Source organism: Rhinolophus ferrumequinum, chromosome 12 (assembly GCF_004115265.2).
Source record: "Rhinolophus ferrumequinum isolate MPI-CBG mRhiFer1 chromosome 12, mRhiFer1_v1.p, whole genome shotgun sequence".
NCBI lineage: Eukaryota > Metazoa > Chordata > Mammalia > Chiroptera > Rhinolophidae > Rhinolophus > Rhinolophus ferrumequinum.
Window position 1 is genome coordinate 47,832,373 of NC_046295.1, and position 21,388 is coordinate 47,853,760.

The 21,388-nt window shown below is 37.8% G+C and overlaps 1 protein-coding gene across 10 annotated transcripts in view; it reads left to right on the forward strand.

The window, feature by feature from the left end:
• Positions 1 to 21,388, forward strand: part of NTRK2 (neurotrophic receptor tyrosine kinase 2) — a 322,840-nt gene that overhangs the window by 39,954 nt on the left and 261,498 nt on the right. For all 10 annotated transcript variants that reach the window (XR_004424692.1, XM_033123465.1, XM_033123461.1 and 7 more), the window contains 3 exons: positions 10,706 to 10,842; positions 11,338 to 11,470; positions 13,942 to 14,247. Coding sequence is in view for 9 of the 10 variants with exons in the window: in XM_033123465.1 (XP_032979356.1) it covers positions 10,706 to 10,842; positions 11,338 to 11,470; positions 13,942 to 14,247 (576 nt within the window). In the remaining variant the exon portion in view is untranslated. The remainder of the gene's footprint in view (positions 1 to 10,705; positions 10,843 to 11,337; positions 11,471 to 13,941; positions 14,248 to 21,388) is intronic.

The window sequence follows — 21,388 nt, forward strand, 5'->3', positions numbered from 1 at the left end:
ACATTTTGTTGTAAAACTTCCTGTATTACACATAAAACTTGTCTTTTTCTTGTTTGCAACAATTTCAGGTCAGTAGTCATAGATCTATCATATTCTTTTTAATTACTGCATAGTATTCATGTAAAATAAATCCGGATTATGTTAAATCTTCCATATTGATGGGCATTTAGCTTATTTCCCATTTTTCATTACTACAAAAACGTTTCCATAAGCATCCTTACGTATTTTCTTTGTACATATGTAAAGGTGCAAATGTTTTTCTGGAGTACATAGTAGGAAGCAGAATTTTTTATTTATTTGGTTTGAACCTCAGAAAATGGTTATACCGATTTGTATTCACCCCAGCAAATTATATCTTTATATTAGCAAGCTTCTTATTTTTTGTCTCTCTAAAAAATTGTATGTCATTGCTTTTTAGTTTGCATTTTCCTGATTACTATCAGGTATCTTTTATATTTATTGGACACTGTGTTTATTCTTCAGTGAATTACCTATTTATATCCTTTGTCTAGTTTTCCTTTTTTTTCTTTTTCTTTCATTGATAGTATTCTTTGTTTTATTTTTTCTTCATTTCTTGAAAGTTATAAATTATGTTTCTTTTTTTGTAAATGTTTAAATACATATTTAAACAATATTTTCTGTAAGTATCTAGATAGAACCCTCAATAGGACAAGATACTTTCACTTTACTTCCTCTACCGGTCTCTCACTTTGTTACCATCGGGGATTTTATTTTTAGATTGTTACTTGATTTTTTTGAATATTTATTATTTCTTTGTGTACCATTGATTTTTGTATCCTACTACTTCCCCTTGGAGTGGGTTTTCTTTTTTGCTGGAGTATATTTTCTAATATTTTTTTCAGAGAAATTTAAAAATTTTTCATGTTGTTGCGTGGTGGAAAATTAGGCTGTATTTTTTTTTTCTTCTCAATAGTATTGGCTGAGTATAAAATTCTAGACTCAAAATAATTTCTCTTAGAATACTGCAGATATTGTGCCATATTTTCCTTGTATTCAGTCTTGCTGATAAGTTGCTCAAGGCCAACCTACTGCTTGTTTCTTAATAGGTAATATCTGCTTTTCTTTTTCTTCTAGAAGCTTTTAAGATTTTCTCCTTATCCACATTATTCTTAAATTCTAACACAATGTAACTAGGTGTGTGTGTGCGGGGGTGTGTGTGTATGTGTTTAAAATTTATTCTGGTTGATAGGTAGTGTTACTCTCTCAAAATGAGTGTTCAAGTCGTCACTTTCAGAAGAATTTTCTCATTTATTTAGATAATATTTACACTTCTGGCTCCTCCCTCAGACCTCTCAATCTTTCTGTAATACCTTTTACCTGCTTGTTCTTTCATGCTGCATTGTAGGAGAATTGGTTTACTCACTACTTTGCCCTTCAGCTATTTCTCTAGCTACTGAATTTTTCTCTTCCAACAATCAATTTTCAGTTTCCACACTCTCTAGTAATTGGTTTTCATGTATGAAATGCCTTTTTCCACATTGGGGGGTCACCGTATGTCTAGGGTGTCACAGAACCTAGCATGACTGGTTTTCTCCTGTCAAGTTCTCACACTCATTGCTTCCACTTGGAGGTAACTACAGCTGTTGCTGGATGCTGTGTCCACGTGGGAAAGTAGGGGCGGGATGTGGAATGCTTATTCCTCCTGTTGTTAACCATTGCCCTTGTGGCTTGGCCTCCATGGGGTTCTACTCTCTTCTTTAGTTCACCCCTTCAGTCTTGGGTTGGCCTACAGCCTCCCTGTTTCATCTAGCACATACTATGTGTTCATTTGGGGCTGTGCTCTTTTTCTTTAATCTTATTTCCCTGCTTTCTCTTGGTCAGGAGTTCTTCATAGTTTCTTTTCTATCAATAATAAGCTTTATTATTTTCCAAAATGGATTAAAAATTTGTTTTATGCAATTTGTAGAGATTTGAGATGAGAGGGTGAGACTTCAATTTAGTTATGTATTAAGTTTCTTCACGATGGTTTCCCAACATTGGTTCTTTAAAGAGAAGTTAGATTGACGGTAAATTACACTAGATTTTTGGGTTTAAATTCCATCTCTGCAATTCCATGTTGAAGAAATCAGGTAATATGCTAATGTCTCCAAGTTAGATCTTGTTTAAAACATGGATTCATGGCAAGTGGCTTTTCTTTTGGGTCTCACCCTTTGCAAGTTTTTAAAACATATCTGTTGTGTTTAGTTAAGCCACAGATATGTTGAATTCATCTCATTTCCACTTTTTTGGGGGATCAAACTTTTTAGCTAACATTGAGAATAACTCATAAGTGTATGGTCTTGTGTGTTTCATCATTGTAGATCAACGATTTGCCAATAACTGTAGCTATTTCATTCAGTTTGCAACTGATAATAATTTCAATAAAAAGGAGCTATTAGAATTTAATTCTTTACAAGGTGGGTTTTCTTTAAAAACTTCCACTTTATTAAGATGCACAAATTGCCAGTTATAAAAATAGTCACAGGGATCTAATGTACAGCATAGGGAATATTGTCGATAATATTGTAGTAACTATATGGTGTCAAATGGGTACTAGAGTTACAGGGGTGACCACATTGCAAGGTATATATTAGTAAAAAAGTAATTGCAGTTTAAAAGGTTAAAAATAGTTGCAAAACCGCAATTACTTTTGTACCAACCTAATAAATGTCTAATCACTATGTTGTACACCTGAAGCTAATATAATATTGTATGTCAACTGTAATTAAAAACAAAAAACTTCCCCTTTTAGTAGTTCATCAAGTAGGTATCATGTAGTGAACAAGTTGTCTACATTTTACATGCAACCCTGCATACTCCAGAGTGCCTAATGCATGCCTTGAACATAATAGAGATTTGATTAAAGTTTGCTGAATTTATCAATTAATAAATGCATGAACCATATTACATTAATGATCATATTGGGTCAGATTTTAAATAGAATGGTGCAGATATTTCAGTTAAGAGAACTTAAACACATATTATTCTAGCCAAATTTTACCATATTTTTTAAGCATTTTGCAGTTCCCTGTGAAATTTTTGTCATCATTGCATTTCGAAAGAATGTCATTTTCTTCTTTTTACTTCTGCCCTTAGTGATGAAGTGAGTCTGGCAGGCGGGGCTGGGAAGTTTAGCTGCGGCGCTCCCATTAGCAGCACAGTCAAAATGCTCCACAATATTTTTCTAACAGTCCCTTCCTGCTGTGAATTATTGTAAATTTATTCATGCTGTGAAACATGTAGTGGTCTGTTTCTCCACAAGGTCCTTTTTAACCTTAGAAAAACTTGATTAACTACAAGACAATAAAACATGATCATATAAAATTTCCACGTAAATTGGGAAAAAAGGGGTGCTATGAGCGCTGGTTCTGAAGACAGAAACCAAAATCACACAAGTGCTAAGGAAGAAAGATTATTTATCATTCCGTATAAAAAATACCCCTGCTGCTTCTTTTAGTGTTTTTTAAATGAAACTATCACATAGTATATTCTAAAATTTTTGGACCCAATTTCTGTACACTTTGGTGATCTTCAGTAGTTAGTTTTCAAAAATGTTTTAATCATTTCCTTTGGCTGAATGGGATTATTAAGGAACAGTGTACTTTATGCTTTAATTTTTTTTTTTTACACTATAATTATGAGTCAAATCTCTGGAACAGAGTTTCTTCAGGAAGTGTTAGTAGTGGATGAAATGCTCTGTTCTAAGTAGATGGCAAATATATTTAAGAAAGGCATTATTTCTCTGGATCATACCAAATAACCCCTGAACCCATTTTACTAATAATTAGCCAAGCAGTGAACATAAGTGGTAATTCAGTTGATGGTTGAAGGAGTGTTTTACTATGGAAAACATCCTTAATGGTTTTGTGGGTTGAAATCAGTCCTGCCTTTGGTTTCCTTGTTACTCAATACCGACAATTTCAATTTTCCACATTTCCAACCTTCGAACTTTTAGTATAGAGATTCCTTAAGACACATCAGCAAAATACTGCTTATGATGAGAAAGGTCAGTTCACAGGTGCCTGGGAGGAGAGGCCTGGTTCCTTCAGGCAAATATATTCTAATGATTTATTCTTAAGATTTATTTTTGGTTTCCACCATAGTTTGTAGTACACATCTGTTTAGCATATTCATACGTACTCTTTTGTTTGTTTCAAACCAGGAAAACGGACTGAAAGCAAGTCTACTTTGTTAGCATTCACAGAAGATTAAAAGGAAATGCTGTCATAATACTCTATGTGGAAGTTAGATTGGTGCAAAACATTATTTTCTTAGCATCTTAGCTGGGTTGATTTTTTTTTAAACAATTACAAAATACAGTTTACTGCTTTGCTTACTTTGATTAGAGATCATGTTTTATCTACTAAAATAAGGCAAGCAACATACTGGACTGGTGCTTTTCTTTATCTTTTTAGAATGGCAAATAAAACTGTTTTCCTAACCTGTCAGGCACTTCAAATTTTTGTGTTTGGAAGTTATGTGGCTGCTGTCACTGTCATAATACGGCTCACACAAGCATAGGAGCACAATTTTCAATTTGAGCTTAGAAGGTCTCTTTGCTAATTTTCTGTCACTTTTGCAACCAGGTGTAAATAGGTCAGGCTCATTCTGGCTTCGTTTCTGGTAGTGAAATATATGTGTTTAGGAGACCAAGAAATTGGAAGATCTTCCAAGAAAATAAAAAGTGAGAGGAGAGAACACAGAGAGAGACAAGATCATAATTTACTTGAATATTTTTATACACACAGAGTGATAACCCAACACGAAATGAATAGCATTCAGGATCATGCGAATGAGATTAAAAAAAAAAATACAGAAAAACACAATTGAGACTTACAGGTGGGTGTTGAAAAATAAAACCCAAACTTGAGCCATCTCATTTATTGCAAAGCCTACAGAACAATCCAAAATGATTAGAGGTTAGTTTTCTTTAATTATGAACAGTGAGAACCTGTATACTTTGAATTAGTGATCAAAGGACCTAACCAATCTGGTCAACTCTCCAGAAGCGTGCACTAATAGATGGAAGCAGAGCCAATCAATGTATTGGTTGAGGACAGACAAATGTAAGTCAGAGCCAGCTCCCTCTCATAGCTATTTACTTGTGACACTTGATCAGCTTTAACTTCTTCATCTGGAAATAAGGATACTAATGACACTTATTTTCTAGAGCTTTTAGGATGACAAATAAGAATATGGAAAATATTTCGGATGAGGTCTGGCACATATTGAGTACTCAATAAATATTAACTATTAACGTTATTACTATCAATATGAATATTTAGGTTTAGACATATTGTATATCTGAATTTAAATATATGTATATCTTATATTTTGTTAAATTACTTCAAATAAAAGCAGCAAAGCCACAACAAGATACCACAGAAATGGTCTGTACTCAAATGAGCTTGAGGAATATAAGATCAATGATAGTTAAATGGTTCCTTTAGAGCAGGACTCCTCAGAGCTTTTAATGTGGTAATGTGCATTGTGAACATCAAAGTTACAGCATTTTCGATAGTTTTTTTTATCTTGATTTTTTTTCTTTCTTCTCTTTTCTTTCTTTCTTTCTTCCTTTCTTCCTTCCTTCCTTCCTTCCTTCCTTCCTTCCTTCCTTCCTTCCTTCCTTCCTTCCTTTTTTTCTTTCTTTCTTCCTTCCTTTCTTTCTTTCTTTCTTTCTTTCTTTCTTTTTTTTTTTTTTAATACAGGACATCTCAAAGAATTACATTTTCCAAAGAACACACTATACACTATGGGGAAAGTTTGATGGACTGGATGATTGCTTAGGCTACTGTCAAGTTTAAAAATAATAGCTGTAGAAACAGAAACCTAGTGAACAATAGTCCAACACCCATTATGTATTCAAAGTGTGGTCTGTGGAACAGGGAGTTTGTTAGAAATGTGGACCCAACCCAGACCTACTGGAAAACAAGCAACATTTTTAACAAGATCTGATGGTGATTCATATGCATATGAAAGTTTGGGAAGCCTTGATTTAAAGAAAATTAGGCTTTTCCCTGGATGGCTGATGATTTTCTGCTGAGGTCTACAGGCTGGTCTGCCCTTCCTGAATACATCCAGGACAAGAGACATTGACACAGAGGTGTCTGTTGCCTGGACAGCTAGTCATCTCTTATCCCCAGTGAGGTTTCTCAGAGTGCAAAGGAAGACGTCTCTCAAGTTTAGATCAGGATCCCATTACAGTAGTGTTAGAAGCTCTTGGAAGCATTGCTGAGCTTTGCTTTGTACTCATGCCGATTTAAAATCTGATTAAGCCAGGAAGTAGTGCCTGGCAAATGGTTTATCCTGCTTTGGCTATTCATGCTTCCCAATTCATTTTTATTGTGCTAATTAAACCTCAAGTGATATTTCAAGTACAGATTGTTTTTTCCATTATTGAGTCTTTGGCCAGCATATTAATGATGTAGAATTAACGTGAGTCAGATGCTTTTTACATTTAAAAGATCTAGACTTGGCCAATTTTGCACAGATTCCTTTGGAAACTGCTGTGACAGGGTGATACAATTTCTCTATAAATAAAGGAGACTCACTCTTCCCTCATAAATAGACACATAATTATTTTTTTAAGGAACCAAATTCCTAGATCATAGATATGTATTGGTATTTACAGTCTGTGCTGAAACCTCACTGAGTATATGCAGTCTGGAGTGGTAATATAGTGTAATTGTGAAGACTCTGAACTGTAGCTCAGGACTACAGGTACTTGGACAACTTTGGAAGATGTATTTGACTTTTCCAAAATTCAGTCTTCATGAATTTTAAGATTGGTCGTAAGGATTAAATAAAACAATAATTTAAAGTATTAGGTAAGAGTATCTGGTTCAGTGAATGCCCCAAAATGCTATTACTGTAATGCACTGTAATTAGACAAGCATTTTTAGAATTGTTAGTCATGTCAGCTTACGCTTGAAGAAAAAAAAACAAACTACATTATATTTTATAGGTGAAATTAAGATTATGGCATAGAATTCTCTACTGAGAATTTCTTTATTTTAACAATTTTCTGCTCAAAATGTCCAAACTATGAGGTACGTTTATAAAAGGTAAGAAATTCATCCCATCAGTAAATACTTGAGGTACCAAGAGGGGTGTCTCCAAGCTTTATTGGTGGGGTCTGGCTGTGGAGGAGGTCATACCCTAAGAACAGCACCATGGCAGGCTCTGGCTCTATGGTCCCTCCAGAATTGGCAGATACATCTATAAGTACAAAGAAGATGACAGGGGAGTCCACAAAGCACATAAATTGCAAGCTGGGAAGCACATGGCTAAGTAGCAACTGACTTAAAGGGGAAACTTGGTTTATATTGCAGAACTGCTACAAGGCTCAGGAAGTGAGAGTACAGGTAATGCCTCCTCAGCCAAATACAGGAGATTGGTTGAAAGTGTATTAAGAGGCAGTTAATCGCATTTTTGTTCCATACATCCCAGGTGACGGCACCCCTCTCTCCTCAGCAGGTTTATTTTCTAAAGAGGACAGAACAAATGCCACTAGGAACTCCAGATAGACTTGAAGCTGTGCGAACCATAGGAAAGGGACGAATTTACATATTGTACGTTGCTCTTTCCAGCCTTCTTCCTCTCCCAAGCAGGACCGTGGAAGAATGGTACCTGAATAATCTGACCGGTCCCTCCCCCCAGACGAGTCAATAATACTGACATCAGGGAGTACCCAGTAAGGAAGCCAATAATATCGTCCTACAGTGAAGCTGATGGTTAATGAATACACGGTGTTTCTAATGCCTAGTTCTTATGGATGTGTAAATGGCTAAGGATCACCAACTGTTTGAGAAATGCTTACGATATGAAAGAAAAACACAAAGAAAGAGAGAAAAAAGTTACAAGAAACAAAGTTTATATGCAGAGAAGAAAAATTAAAAAGAAATTATCATTAATAATATCGTAGAGATCAGAAGAGATATTGCACCCATGAAAGGAAAAATGGGTGCTATAATAATAGAATACCATCCAGGAATGAAAGATCAGCCTTGGAAATTAAAACTATGACAGAATAAGGAAAACCCCAAAAGCAGGTTTGAAAGGTAAATCTGAGGAAATCTCTCTGCAAATAGAACAATAGACACAAAATTTGGAAAACAGGAAAGAAAGGATGAAAACATTTGATGGAGTATCCAGAAGGTGTAAGTAACATCCACATAATAAGAGATCTAAGTGATGAGAAAACATTGCATCATAGTTGAGTTGGCATTAGCTTTTTCTTTTTCTTAGTGGCACATATCACAGTGTTGTATCCTATAATTAATGCTGTCTTAAACCTGATAATATATAACGACTACATAGGATGGCTCAGCTGTTAGAAGTTTACTTTTATAATAAACTTCATCTAGACAGCCTAACTTCACAGCCTATGCAAAGATATGGACAGAGTATGTTGAATGTGCTAAGGCTGGCCTTCTGGTGAAAGGGAGCTTAGTTCTCATCTTCCATAGCGAGAGATCAGTAGATCATGCTGAAACAGAAAAATCAAGCGGTAGCAATGTAAGCATGATATTTAGTGCTATAGATAAATCAACACCCCTGAAAGAAGTTAAAAGAGATGAAATGAGAGCCTCTTGGGAACAGGAAATAGTGCCACGTGGGTGAGGTGAGACTACTGTTTTTCACACAGTAGTTTGAGTAATTTTTATAACAAGACTTGTAGAATTATAGACTCTTCAAACTATGTGACTATAGATCTTGATTTAAAAAAATACACAGTTTAAAAAAGTCACCTAGATCATACCACTGACTTCAAAGAGATTTTTCACTAAAATCTTATATCTTGCCTTGACATACTTCTTCATAAATTGGGAAGCTTAATTGTCATGGAAGTTGTCACCAAATATTAGAACTAGAAGAAATTAGAGTTACATCTTCTATTTGAACAGCTTAACATTATAGAAATTAAGAGACAATACGTTGAGAGAGGAAATTACTTACACAAGGTCACATACCCTGTTTCCCCGAAAATAAGACCTAATGCGTCTTTTGGGCAATAATTAATATAAGACCAAGTATTGTAATATATTATATTGTATTATATTATATTATATTATATTTAAGACCCATTCTTATATTATAGTAAAATAAGACCAGGTCTTATATTAATTTTTGCTCCAAAAGATGCCTTAGAGCTGATTGTCCCGCTAGGGGCTGTGTCTTATTTTTGGGGAAACACGGTAGTATGAGTGAGGTTTAGGGTTTAAGCTCCTGACTCCTGACCCAGTGCTCATTCCTGCTAACTGTGCTGCCTCTTGATCACTCGTATATGCGTCATTGTCCTGTACAACTCAAAGAATTAGGGGCCTTTTTGAAACCCAGTGAAAGATATGACATCTCTCTCTATTGGAGGCTGACAGGAAGGAAGAGTTCCGGAAAGGTCCCACAAGTCACTGGAAGCCAGATCTTGTTGAAAAGTCCTCTGCCAATGATGGGACTACCATGAGACATATGCTGTATAAATCTTGTTCCCGTCTGGTTTTAATAATAAAGAATAAAGGCTTTGGCAGTAAGGACTGCGTCATAAGGGAAGGGTTTATGCATAGGATTTTGAAGATGATGGTTCAGATACCACTAGGTGGGTGGGTTAATTGCAGTTTAATGGCTGTTGAAGATGAATTGCCTTTTTGGACCTCCGATTCCTCCTGAGTTAATGAGGTGTCATAGTTCTGTGGGTCATAGCTGTTGGGGTGAATGCAGTCCCAAGCAGAATTTCTAACACCAAGCAAGAGACTGACTTGACTGGCAAAACCTGACATATTATTACACCCTCTAAGACCCTCCTTCATGTGAGAAATACTATGATTCCCCTGTGGTTACAAGCAGTGCAAACACCCGAAAGGTGTGATAGTTTAATGAAGTGATAGCAACATCCATAAAGGAAAACTCATTTTTGAAATGTAAAAGTACAAAAATGATGCTCTCCTGAAATAGTCAAACATGTTTATAAGGTTCAGAATTTTATCTGATAATAAATACTTTCTCGGGGTTTTTCCACCAAAGGAACTTTTCATTGGAATCCATATAACTTTTCATTGGATCCATATAACTTTTTAAAAGTCATATCACAAGTAGGGTGACCAGTTTTACCCGTAATATTTAACTATGACTTAGATAGCTTTGAAACGTAATGCTGTAATGGTCTGAGCTTCATGTCTCTGAAAAATGCTTTGAAACTGTATTTTCTTCTATAGTCTAATTCTGATTCTTTCAAAATCTAGGTGAGGTAGTGGGTTAGATTTATGAGTTACTTACTGCAAGAAATGGATTCATGCAAAAAATGTAGATGCCTCTCACTCTTTTGTTTTTCACTATAAAAAAGTGGAAGGGAGGAGATGGGAGAGATAAGATGGTCCACACATGTATGTGCAAAACCCTGCAGTAGAACAGGAAAAGAAGTAGAAAACATAGTTCTATAGGCTAGGTTTTTTTTTAATAAAAAAGTTATTCTGCAATAATATTTTCAAGAAATGTGTAGTTTGTTTTCTAATCTTATTACCTCACATTATTGGTTCACATTAAATCTGTAAAGTTTATCAACCTGGAACTTTTTTCAGATCAACATAAATCAGTCTTAGAAAGTAATGATTAATTTTAAAGCATAAAGAGTTTTTAACTTATTGCTGGTTTTTTTGGTAATGCATTTAACTGTTTGTATATGTCTTAATTTACTTTTTTTGTTCCACAGGTTTGCCCTCAGCAAACTTGGCCGCGCCTAACCTCACTGTGGAGGAAGGAAAGTCTATCACATTATCTTGTAGTGTTGCAGGCGATCCAGTTCCGAATTTGTACTGGGATGTTGGTAATCTGGTTTCCAAACATATGGTAAGGGTTGTGTTTGGCTCTGTGTTAATAGAGAGACAGGAGTGTCTCAGAACTTGAGATTGTATTAACCTAGTGATCATATCATATTTTATAGGGCCATGTGTGATGAGCTTTTGGTGTACATTTGCTTCTTATTTATTCTTATTTAATAAAGACTAATGCAGATTTGCATTTTAGTTATGTAAACCCAATAAACTGGAGAGTCTCTATGTGTCTAGTGAGCTTTTTATGTCATCATGAGCAAGGTGAGTGAACTCTCCTTTTCCCTTGGAGGAAGGTAGGTTGGAGTTCAAGGATTAAATCAACTTCACGTATTAAACAATTGAAATCTAGAGGAATAGAGTAACTTCTGATTTACTCCTTTTCCCATCCCAGATTAGGCTGGAAACATTTTCTAATATTGTCAACTATTTTCTCTAGTTAGTGGAAGAAACCCCAAATCATGTCACTTGGGATCAGTCCTAATAAAGATTATCTTTGTTAATTCATTTGTAGAATGAAACAAGCCACACACAGGGCTCCTTAAGGATAACTAACATTTCATCTGATGACAGTGGAAAGCAAATCTCTTGTGTGGCAGAAAATCTTGTAGGAGAAGATCAAGATTCTGTGAACCTCACTGTGCATTGTACGTAATCAGACTGGCATGTGCTTTTAATTAGCAAATGATCGTGGACACACCTACATTTGTCGCTGGGGCACTCTGGGTGCTGCATAAGTGTGTTAAAAAGTTTATGAAGTGTTTTGTGCATACTTAATTAAGAAATGTTATCAGCCTTTCACTTGTTCTATTTCTGCTAATTTCGCCTGCTCATGCGTTGTCTTTCCCTCAAGCTTCTTTTTGGATCTTAAGCCTGTCCTCTTGTGCCTTTTTCTCTGTCAGTCTCTCTCTCTCTCTCTCTCTCTCTCTCTCTCTCTCTCTCTCTCTCTCTCTCTCTCTTCATTTCTCTCTCTGTCTCTTGGCTAGGTCATAGTTTGAGCTTGTTTTAGTTTAAATTCTGATAAACCAGTTTCTAATATTTTTTTTCTGTATAAAAGCAATATGAAGCTTTAAAGTTGTGGTACCTAAAGTATTGGGTTGGTTGTTCACAAACACCTACTTGTACTGTTGAAACAACAAAACCTCATTAATTTGACATCAAGTTCCTGTGGGAATGTTGGAGGAGTCCTACTTAAATGATTGAAAATTATCACTGGCGGAAAAACTTTATTATTTGTTTAAATTTCTGTATACATTGAAAGTAAGATAGAGGATATTAATGATTCTTAAGCATATGTGCATTATTTTCCAGTACGAAAAACAACATGACAAATACTTTAACATTCCAGATTGTGTGCTCAGTAGGAACGTGCATTCAGTAAAGATCACATCTACTTTTCACCTCCTTGCCAATCCTGACCTGGCATGGTATAATTTAATAAAGTTTTACTCTGTTTGGGTTAGGATTTAAATGAGAAAAGCACAAGTGCGCATGTGTGTATGTATGACTACACACTACACACATGTAGGCACAAGGTGTTGATACACTGGTGAACCTTCATTCATAGCACCCATTCAGTATGTGACTGTTGGAGTGAATGATTGAAATCACTATCAGTACTACACTCTGCCCAGTAGGTATTCTACGCATAATTTCTCATGATTTTGATCTACCCAGAAGCCTAAAGTCAGTGTTATCCCCAAACATATGCAGCCAGCTTCCAACTTTATATCTTTAATCAGCACCTCAGCAAAAGCTCATTCAAGTATGGTGGAAGGAATGAGTGAGCCCTGGGCTTGGGGGCCTGGGCTAGTGGGAGGAAGGTAAGTGTGGTCCCTGCCCCACTGTGGTCCTTGTGTTTATACAAATAAGGACAAACCTACAAATAAGGACACAGACCTACAAATAAGGACACGCAAATCCAGAATTTCTCAGTTTAGGTTAACATAGGAATATGTGGTCACCGTGGTCTGAAGAGTTAACCTCATCTATCAAAGTTTAGATAAAGAGTAGAAGGAATAAGTGATAGAGAATATTAACAACTGAGATAACCTTTTCCAGACCCCACTCAGAGTGTACTGGCTAGCAGGCTATGATTCATTTCTCTCCTTTGTGTGAGGAACATATACAACTAGGAAGCAGTGCGTGAGGCGATAGGACTTCTGGATTAGGTATCAGGAGACCTGAATTTCTTGTTTCAGATCTGCCTCGCTCAGTGGCTTTGACCACGTCACTTAACCTCATTGGATTTGGGTTTCTTCATCTGAAAAAATGATGCTATTGGGTCTTAAAAGTCTTTTTCTGTTCTTAATGCTGTAATTATCAAAGTCAGACCACATTAATGAGGGGTTTTAAATAGCTTCACCTAGGATAAATACTTTGCTTAAAGATGCTGCTTGATAATGTTTGTTTCCGCAAAGCATAAAGTGCTTTATATTTCATGTTAAAATAATCTCTAGTGTGTTTAAAGGAGCAAAACATTGACATCTGGAATCCTAGCAAAAATGGACTGTACTGTAATGAAATGTGATGCTTTTAAAGAGCATTGACTTCTGACAATCAGTGAAAAATAGCAATTTATCGTACTTTATAATAATCAGTCAGCATCAGTAGCGTCATTCACCACACTGATCACTTTGATCCGTTTTAGATAACTTACATGATATTACGGCGGCAGGCAAGATTTCCAGTCATTTTTGTCATTATTTGTATTACTCAGTGAAGTACTGTAAAAATAGTAGCCCTCAATGTTTTGGTGACGAATCTATATAGTATCAAGGCATATAAACTGAAGTCAACTTCAGTTGAATCTTTTCCACTGTCAAAAATCTCTGGGTTCGATTTGGAGTTGGTTCCCTCACTGGATAGATGTGAAAAATGACTGTGATGCCTGGGTCTTAAGCAGACCTCGGAAAGGCGTGTCTCTGAAGCTCGCTGTAGGCAGTTAAATCAGCCTTGATGACAGTACAAAATACTGAAAGATTCCAGGGTTGCTGGTCATGTGTTTTCTTAAACCAAAAAAGGGTTGCATAAAATTCCCTATTGATGACACAGAAATCTGGAGATGGGGAAAATTCTGAGCTTTCTGATGCTATTGACTCTCTCTTTTTCAATTTAGTTGCTCCAACTATCACATTTCTCGAATCTCCAACCTCAGACCACCACTGGTGCATTCCATTCACTGTGAAAGGCAACCCCAAACCAGCGCTTCAGTGGTTCTATAATGGGGCAATACTGAACGAGTCCAAATACATCTGCACTAAAATCCACGTTACCAATCACACGGAGTACCATGGCTGCCTCCAGTTGGATAATCCCACTCACATGAACAATGGGGATTACAAGTTAGTTGCCAAGAACGAGTACGGGAAGGATGAGAAACAGATTTCTGCTCACTTCATGGGCTGGCCTGGAATCGATGATGGTGAGTACCGGATGGTTTTGCATCTGGAGAGAGGATAGGGTCTGTCACTCAACTATGGACAAAATCGTGTGTACAATAAACCGCCCCCCAACCCAGTAGCTTGCAGCACCATTATTTAGTCTTGCTAATGGGTCTATAGTTCAGCTGGGTGGTTTTGTCCCGTGTATCTTTATTCTGGGGTGCAGAGTGAAGAAGCAGCAGCTACAAAGAAGATTTCCTTCCTCTGGCAAGTGTAAAGTACAAGGCGACAGCTAGAATTACGGCCTAATTTTAGGACTGGCACATGGTCACTTTAGTCTATGTGCCATTGGCCAAAACAAGTCACAGGGCAGGGACTCAGATGCTTCCCAAGAAGGTGATGGGAGAGATGAATAATCTGATGTACACATATTATTTTTAATCCTAAAATTTGATGAGATTTTGTACCCATAATGGCAAAACCCATGCAAAACTGTGATCAGATGAACAAGTCACAGGGCAGGGACTCAGATGCTTCCCAAGAAGGTGATGGGAGAGATGAATAATCTGATGTACACATATTATTTTTAATCCTAAAATTTGATGAGATTTTGTACCCATAATGGCAAAACCCATGCAAAACTGTGATCAGATGAACTGCGTTTGGTTGGCTCCTGAACTATTTAAGATGTATTTCCTAGCCCCCTTACCATTTAGAATTCAGTCCTACCCTCTTATCCATGGATGAAAGACCAGTGCCCTGGCATGTTTTGCTAACCTGCACTGACTGAGTTAAGGCATCTTTTTTCTTTTTATCAGAATCCTGAACTGTTTTTCTAAGGCTGGTAATAGTTCCCATCTGACCAATCAATGGTTTGGGTTGCGAAAAGGATGGTTGGCATCAGGAGTCCATTCTGTGGTCAGCAGGAGAATTTTAATGTGAGCTCCAGTAACAGCAAGAACAAAAGAGCTCCAGTCACAGCAAGAACAGTAAAAAACATTGTCATGCATTTTACCTGCTTCAGATAACTGTTGTTCAGTGGAGTGTTATTACTTGCTTGATCTTATTGCCCAAATACCTGTTGCCATTGTGGAGGTTGAAGCTTGTGTTTGGATGTTAGTACCTGTACGTGAATTGAATTCCTCACCATATGAGCTCTGAGTTAACCAAAGTCACCTTGGCAGAGGGAAGGGAAAACAGAAACTTGGAGGTCTGTGGGGCAGGAGCTCCTTGGGTAGCATATACTTGTGTGGCTGTTAGGGCAGCCCCATGGACAAAAGTGATGTGTGCAAAGCCACCTTCCCCAAACAGTAAATGAGAATGCCGTGATTCTCATTATGTAATAAGTCTTCCCCCGGTGTTTATTAAACAGCTATTTAAATGCACAAACTTCTTTAGTGTGTTCAAAATGTGATTTGAATTATATATAAGTTGATTTGCAAACAGCCTTTCAGGAGTGTATAAAACAAGTTGTGTTTGGATGCCTTATGCAGATACCTTTGGCAGTTGCCTTTCCTGTTAAATCTTCCTTTTAATTGTTAGTTGCTTGGCTACATTTGCTGTAGTAAATCTCTATATTACTGTTTTTTTCTGCATGTTTTGGGGAATACAGACTCATAGTTAAATCTAGAGACTACTTTGGGACAACTGCTTGTTGTTTGTTTGTAAGTAAACTTTTTATTTGTGAATAATTTTAGATTTACAGAAAAGTTGCAAAGACCTAAGAGAGAGTTCCCAGCCAGTTTTTATTATTGTTAACATCTTGTATTACTGCAGTACATTTGTCAAAACTAAGAGACTGACCTTGGTACATTACTGTTAACTAAACTTCAGACTTTATTTGAATTTTGCCAACTGCCTTTTGAAACTGTTGGAGGTGAACTTGATTCAGGGTGAAGGTCAGGCATTTAAAAGTTTTAGAAGTGGACTGTGAGCTTTGATATATGCACAGTTCTGTCTGTGTAAAGCCAGTAGCTTCTATTTTAGGTAGGGTTTTGATGTATTTTGTTTTGAACATTTCTGCATGCTGCCAATATTTGATAGAGTTTAACTCCTCTTCATCCATGTGGCCTCATTTTTATCAATCATTTCTATTAGTTTCAACTTAGCAAGTGGTAGGAAAGAATTGTTTTCTGGCATAAGAATAACTTAGTCTCTCAAATGTTCCCTTTAAAAGAAATAATTATTTATCAAAAATAAAAGTTAAGCTCAATTTTATAAAGATGTGCTCTGCCCTCCTTTACGTTCCTCTTATTGTTAATTCGTTAGTTTTTATCCGCTCTTTAAAATATAAATATCTGCTTTTAGAAAAGACTGATTTTGTTTTTTCTCTTTAAGTATTTACTCAAGGACCAGCTATCAAGGAGTAATAAATGAAAGTGGAAATGAAAGAGACTTGGCCCAGAGGAATTGTGGATATAAATGGCCCTCGTGGGCCATAAACCAGTGTGACCAAATTGAGCTTGACCTCACTTGGCTTGTGTGATAGAATCTTTGTGGGTGTTTACGAGATTTGTAGCCATAGCCTACAGATAATGGCCTTTCTTAGCATTGATTCCTTTCCCTCTTACCCACTTTGAAACTAAAGAAAAATAAACAAATAGTATATATATATATATATATATATATATATATATATAAAATTTCCCTGCTGGTCTAAAGGTACATTCCAAGTAAGGACAACAGGTCAAGTTTAGGTTTATATTCATTTAGTATTTCTGCTGTCATCATATAGTAATTAATGAAGTTTAGCACACACAAATCTTTCTGATGAAAAGTTTCAGCTATTTCCCCCCAGTTGTTTTGATGAGATCTTTTAAAAATATCCCTTGAAATTTATTTATTTTATTTAAAAAATTACTTATTTTTATTGAGCTATAATTGACATATAATATCATTCAAGCTTAAAAAGTGTGCAATGTGTTGATTAAATACTTTTATATGTTGCAATACAATTACTACTATAATGTTAGCTAACAATTCTATAACATCATATAATTATCATTCTATTCTGTGGTGAGAACACTTAGATCCGGACTTTTAAAAATATGAATATGTTCTGGAGATCTAATGTACAGCATGGTGATTATAGTCATCAATGCAGTATTAAATACTTCAAAGTTCCTTTTTTTTATTTTTTTATTTTTTTATTTTTTTATTTTTTACATTGTGAGTTTCCTGGCTTCCAAGGAAGGAGGCAGCCTGGGATCACCTTGAAGCCGGTTTGCATTACTGTACAAAGCCAGAATAATTAAAATGGCCGTTCTCCTGTCCTTAGAGTGTGCATTCCTCATTCAGCTCAGAACTGACATTTCCATGGGATGGTCACCTTGCTTACAAATTCATTCTCTATTTGGAGCTAGAAAATGAAAACTGTAGAAGGAAATTAAAACCGTAATAAAAACAAATGAACAAAAAGTTCCTAAAAGAAAAATGGATGAGCATGGAAGAGGACGGGCTGATTGGATGTAGATACAGTCCTGATTGCCTTTAATACCGCATGGCATGGAAACACTGGATGTGGTGCAGACACCGCTTTCTACTCATGGGGCAGAGAGTCTGTGAGCCAGCCTCAGCCACGCCAAGAGAGTAGCATCCATAGGGTGGAGGATGTGAAGTGGGCAGTAAAGGTCCCTGTAGAATGTCTTTGCAGAGTGCTGGGACCTTGCAGACTCCTTCACCAGACCCAGCCAGGGTACTCATAAGGAAGGAGAGGTGTTATCAGATCTTTAGACAAACAAGCAGGATCCCAGATACTTAGCTAGTGCCTTCCCATCTGTTAATCACTGACAACCTGGCTGGTAACTGAGAAAGGGAGGAAGGACTTTTCTAAACACTAGATTGATCATTGCGATGCCACGTTTAGAACTGAACTCAGCTCTGTCCAATGTTGGGTTATAGTTAAAGCACAAAAGGTAACTTTCGGCTTCAAAATAAAATCTAGAGAATGGCAGTGTTTTATCTTTCTAGAACACTGATGAGCACAACTTGTGGCAATCAAACTAGTTTTATTTCATTTTTGTTTTTAATTGTCCCTTTAAAATTTATTCACTGGGAGTAATCTTCTCTAGTGCCGGAAACAGTAGCTTCTGGCTCCTTCTTGCACATGTCCCGTTTGAATTAGAAATCAAAACTCTGGACTTGCTTTAAGGGCCAGTCTCCTCTCCTCTCCTCTCCTCTCCTCTCCTAATTCAGACTGGCTGCATGCGGGTGGAGGCTGGGGCTTGCTAATGAGGTTTTAACCCCTTTCTTGCCCAGGGGGAAGAGGGTGGGCATGGGGAACAGATGGCAGGGAAGTGTGCTTGCTGGTGGCTTTGTCTTTTGAGACATGGGCATGTTTAGGGCTGATTCATGGACCTTTGTCCTGGATACTGCGTTTCCCTGAAAATAAGACCAGGTCTTGTATTAATTTTTGCTCCAAAAGACGCATTAGGGCTTATGTTCAGGGGATGTCATCCTGAAAAATCATGCTAGGGCTTATTTTCCTGTTAGGTCTTATTTTCAGGGAAACACGGTACCTTTATGGCTTCTTTGGAGATTCCGTTCTCTGCAGTCCCTCTCCTGCAGTTCCCATGATAGAACATATCTCTATTCCAGCTTGTGGAAGCAACGCCTTCCTCAGCAACCCAGATGCAGCTTTGTGCTGTTGGGGGTCCCTCTTCTCCTCCAGGGGACCTTTTGTTAGGACCTAAGACTCCCCACCCAGACTTTCTCCAATGCTGCCTCTATCTGGTCCATGGAGAGCCCTCGTGATCCCTTGTTCTGACATCTCTGGGTAGACAGGTCAAACCCAAATGCCACCTGCATCCCGCCACCACAGGTTGCTTTACCCTTCTCTGGCAGGAGTCAGGCACTTGTCCTCCAAGACTTCTGCCTGCAGGGAACAAGTTCAAGTTCTCAGAGTGGGGCCACGGAAGCCCCACTGTGGGGTGGTGGCCAGGACAACACTTCTCCCCAAAGAAAGTTCTAAGTTCTTCCTTGTTCTCTCCTCTCTGGGACCTCTTGAAGTCCAGTGTTAATCAGGTGTTTCAAAGGACATGGATGCAGTGCTCAGCCATTTCTTTTGTGAATTCTGCTGTGTTGTCCTCTGGGGAGGTAAGCACTGAGAGGATAACAATGAGGGAACCCATTCCTACCTCCCTTTGTGTCTGTGCTCTGTAGCCATTAGGGGCACACTTTCTGCCCAGAACTGCTTTTCGCAGAGCACTGGCCTTCTCGTCCCTGATCTAGAAGTTGGGGCTTGCCAACAGTCCAGAGAACCTCAGGACTCTGCCACCTGACTACCTGAACTTTCTAGACCGGGCACTATCAGGAGAAAACTAAGTCAAGGTTTGGCTCCTAGAGATTGTGGGGAGCTGCACGCCCACTCTGGTGTCTGTGCTCTTTCTCCCTCCCCTCCCCATTTAGAACGGACCAGAGGTATGCCACCGGGGACAAAAACACATCTCTTGCCCTTACGCCTAATATTTCATGCAGCCACTGCCAGAGAGTACCCACTGCCCTCAATATTTGGGTAACAACCGTGTTTCCCCGAAAATAAGACCTAGCTAGACAATCAGCTCTAATGCGTCTTTTGGAGCAAAAATTAATATAAGACCCGGTCTTATTTTACTATAATGTAAGACCTGATCTTATATTAATTTTTGCTCCAAAGGACACCTGAGAGCTGATTGTTTGGGTAGGTCTTATTTTCGGGGAAACACGGTAGCTATTTTTAGGTTTGCTTTATGTTTCATTATAAAATTGCCATCCTTTATGTCCATTGGGGCCTTTCACCTTTTGTTAGATTTCTCATAGAGTTATAAACTACAGCTGTTTAACGTTTAATGAGCACGCAGATCTCTTGGGGAGCCTATTAAATGCAGATTCTGATTCCATGGGTCTAGCGAAGGGCCTAAGACTGTGCATGTCTAATTAGCTCCCAGATGATGCCGACGCTGCAGGTCCTGGACCACACCTCGAGTAGTGAGGGAGCTCTGCCCTGCAGAACCTACAGGAAACCACTGGAAGAACTGGTCAGACACCCATCAAGATGACCACAGTGACTCCTCAAAGATATCAGTAGTATTGATGATAAAAATATAGAATAGTTGGTGCACTGAGAGGCACTCTATTTGGGTTTGGCAAAAGGACACATTCAGTAGGTGGCTTAAGGAGGCAGCAGTGCAGGCAAACACATAGAAAGCGTGGTTATCTGAGAATTCTCCTCAGATTCTGCTGTATCCTATTTAGCTTACAGGCCAAAAATAAGACTTGTCTGAGGTGAAATTGATCTGCTATGTGGCTGTCATTGGAATTCAATCCTACATATAGAAAAATCCTCCTCCTGAACACAGAAGTGTGTGTGTGGAGGCCGAGTTCTGAATTCTGAAGCAGAATTTTAAGCAGAAATTAATGGCAGAGAGATTGCTTGTGAGTGCCATGAGGAAAGAACCTGGAGCCTTTATTAGTATCTTCTAATAAGAGAGCATACATTTCCAGAATTTTCATGGGCAGATATTTCCATGAACGTGACACGTAGATTGTTTAAGAGTAGGTTTTCCTATGGAAATCATTATCCGAGTGACTAATCTGTTAGGCTTGGAACAAAGCTAGCCAGAGCACTACATGATAAAATACCCATGGTTTAAAGCTTCCCTTTCTCTAGGCAGTACATAAAGAGTGTCTCTATAGCCCACTCATTCAGGAAGAATGTCACAGCTCAAGAATGCTCATTCACATAAGCAGTGGGAGTTAGTGAGTTATGCTTCCTAATTCGGGAGCAGTTGTCTCCTATGCAGAATTTGCGTCAGGAGCAAACTATAAATACTGGAAGAGTTTTCCCCACAGCTTCTCTTTCGTGCCGTTTTATCAAAAGATTCATGACGTCTGGATGAACTGGAGTTCCCTGCAGCACTTAAAAATGCCCTCAACCTGGGAGATTTAGATTTGGTGTATGTAGGCCAACGAATGTAGAGAAAGGAAATTCCTCCAAATGTTACACATTGAGAAAATAGAGCTCTCCACCCCCCAGCCCCCACCCCAACTACTTGCTCCTTAAGCCATTTGTCAGGACCCATTTCTTGCTCTGGTTGGTAGTGAAAAGAAAGAAAGTTCTACCTACTTCTCTCCCTTAAATAACCATGAAGAGTCTTGTTGGGCCATAGACTCATAATAATCATGATAATTAAGATTTATACTTAA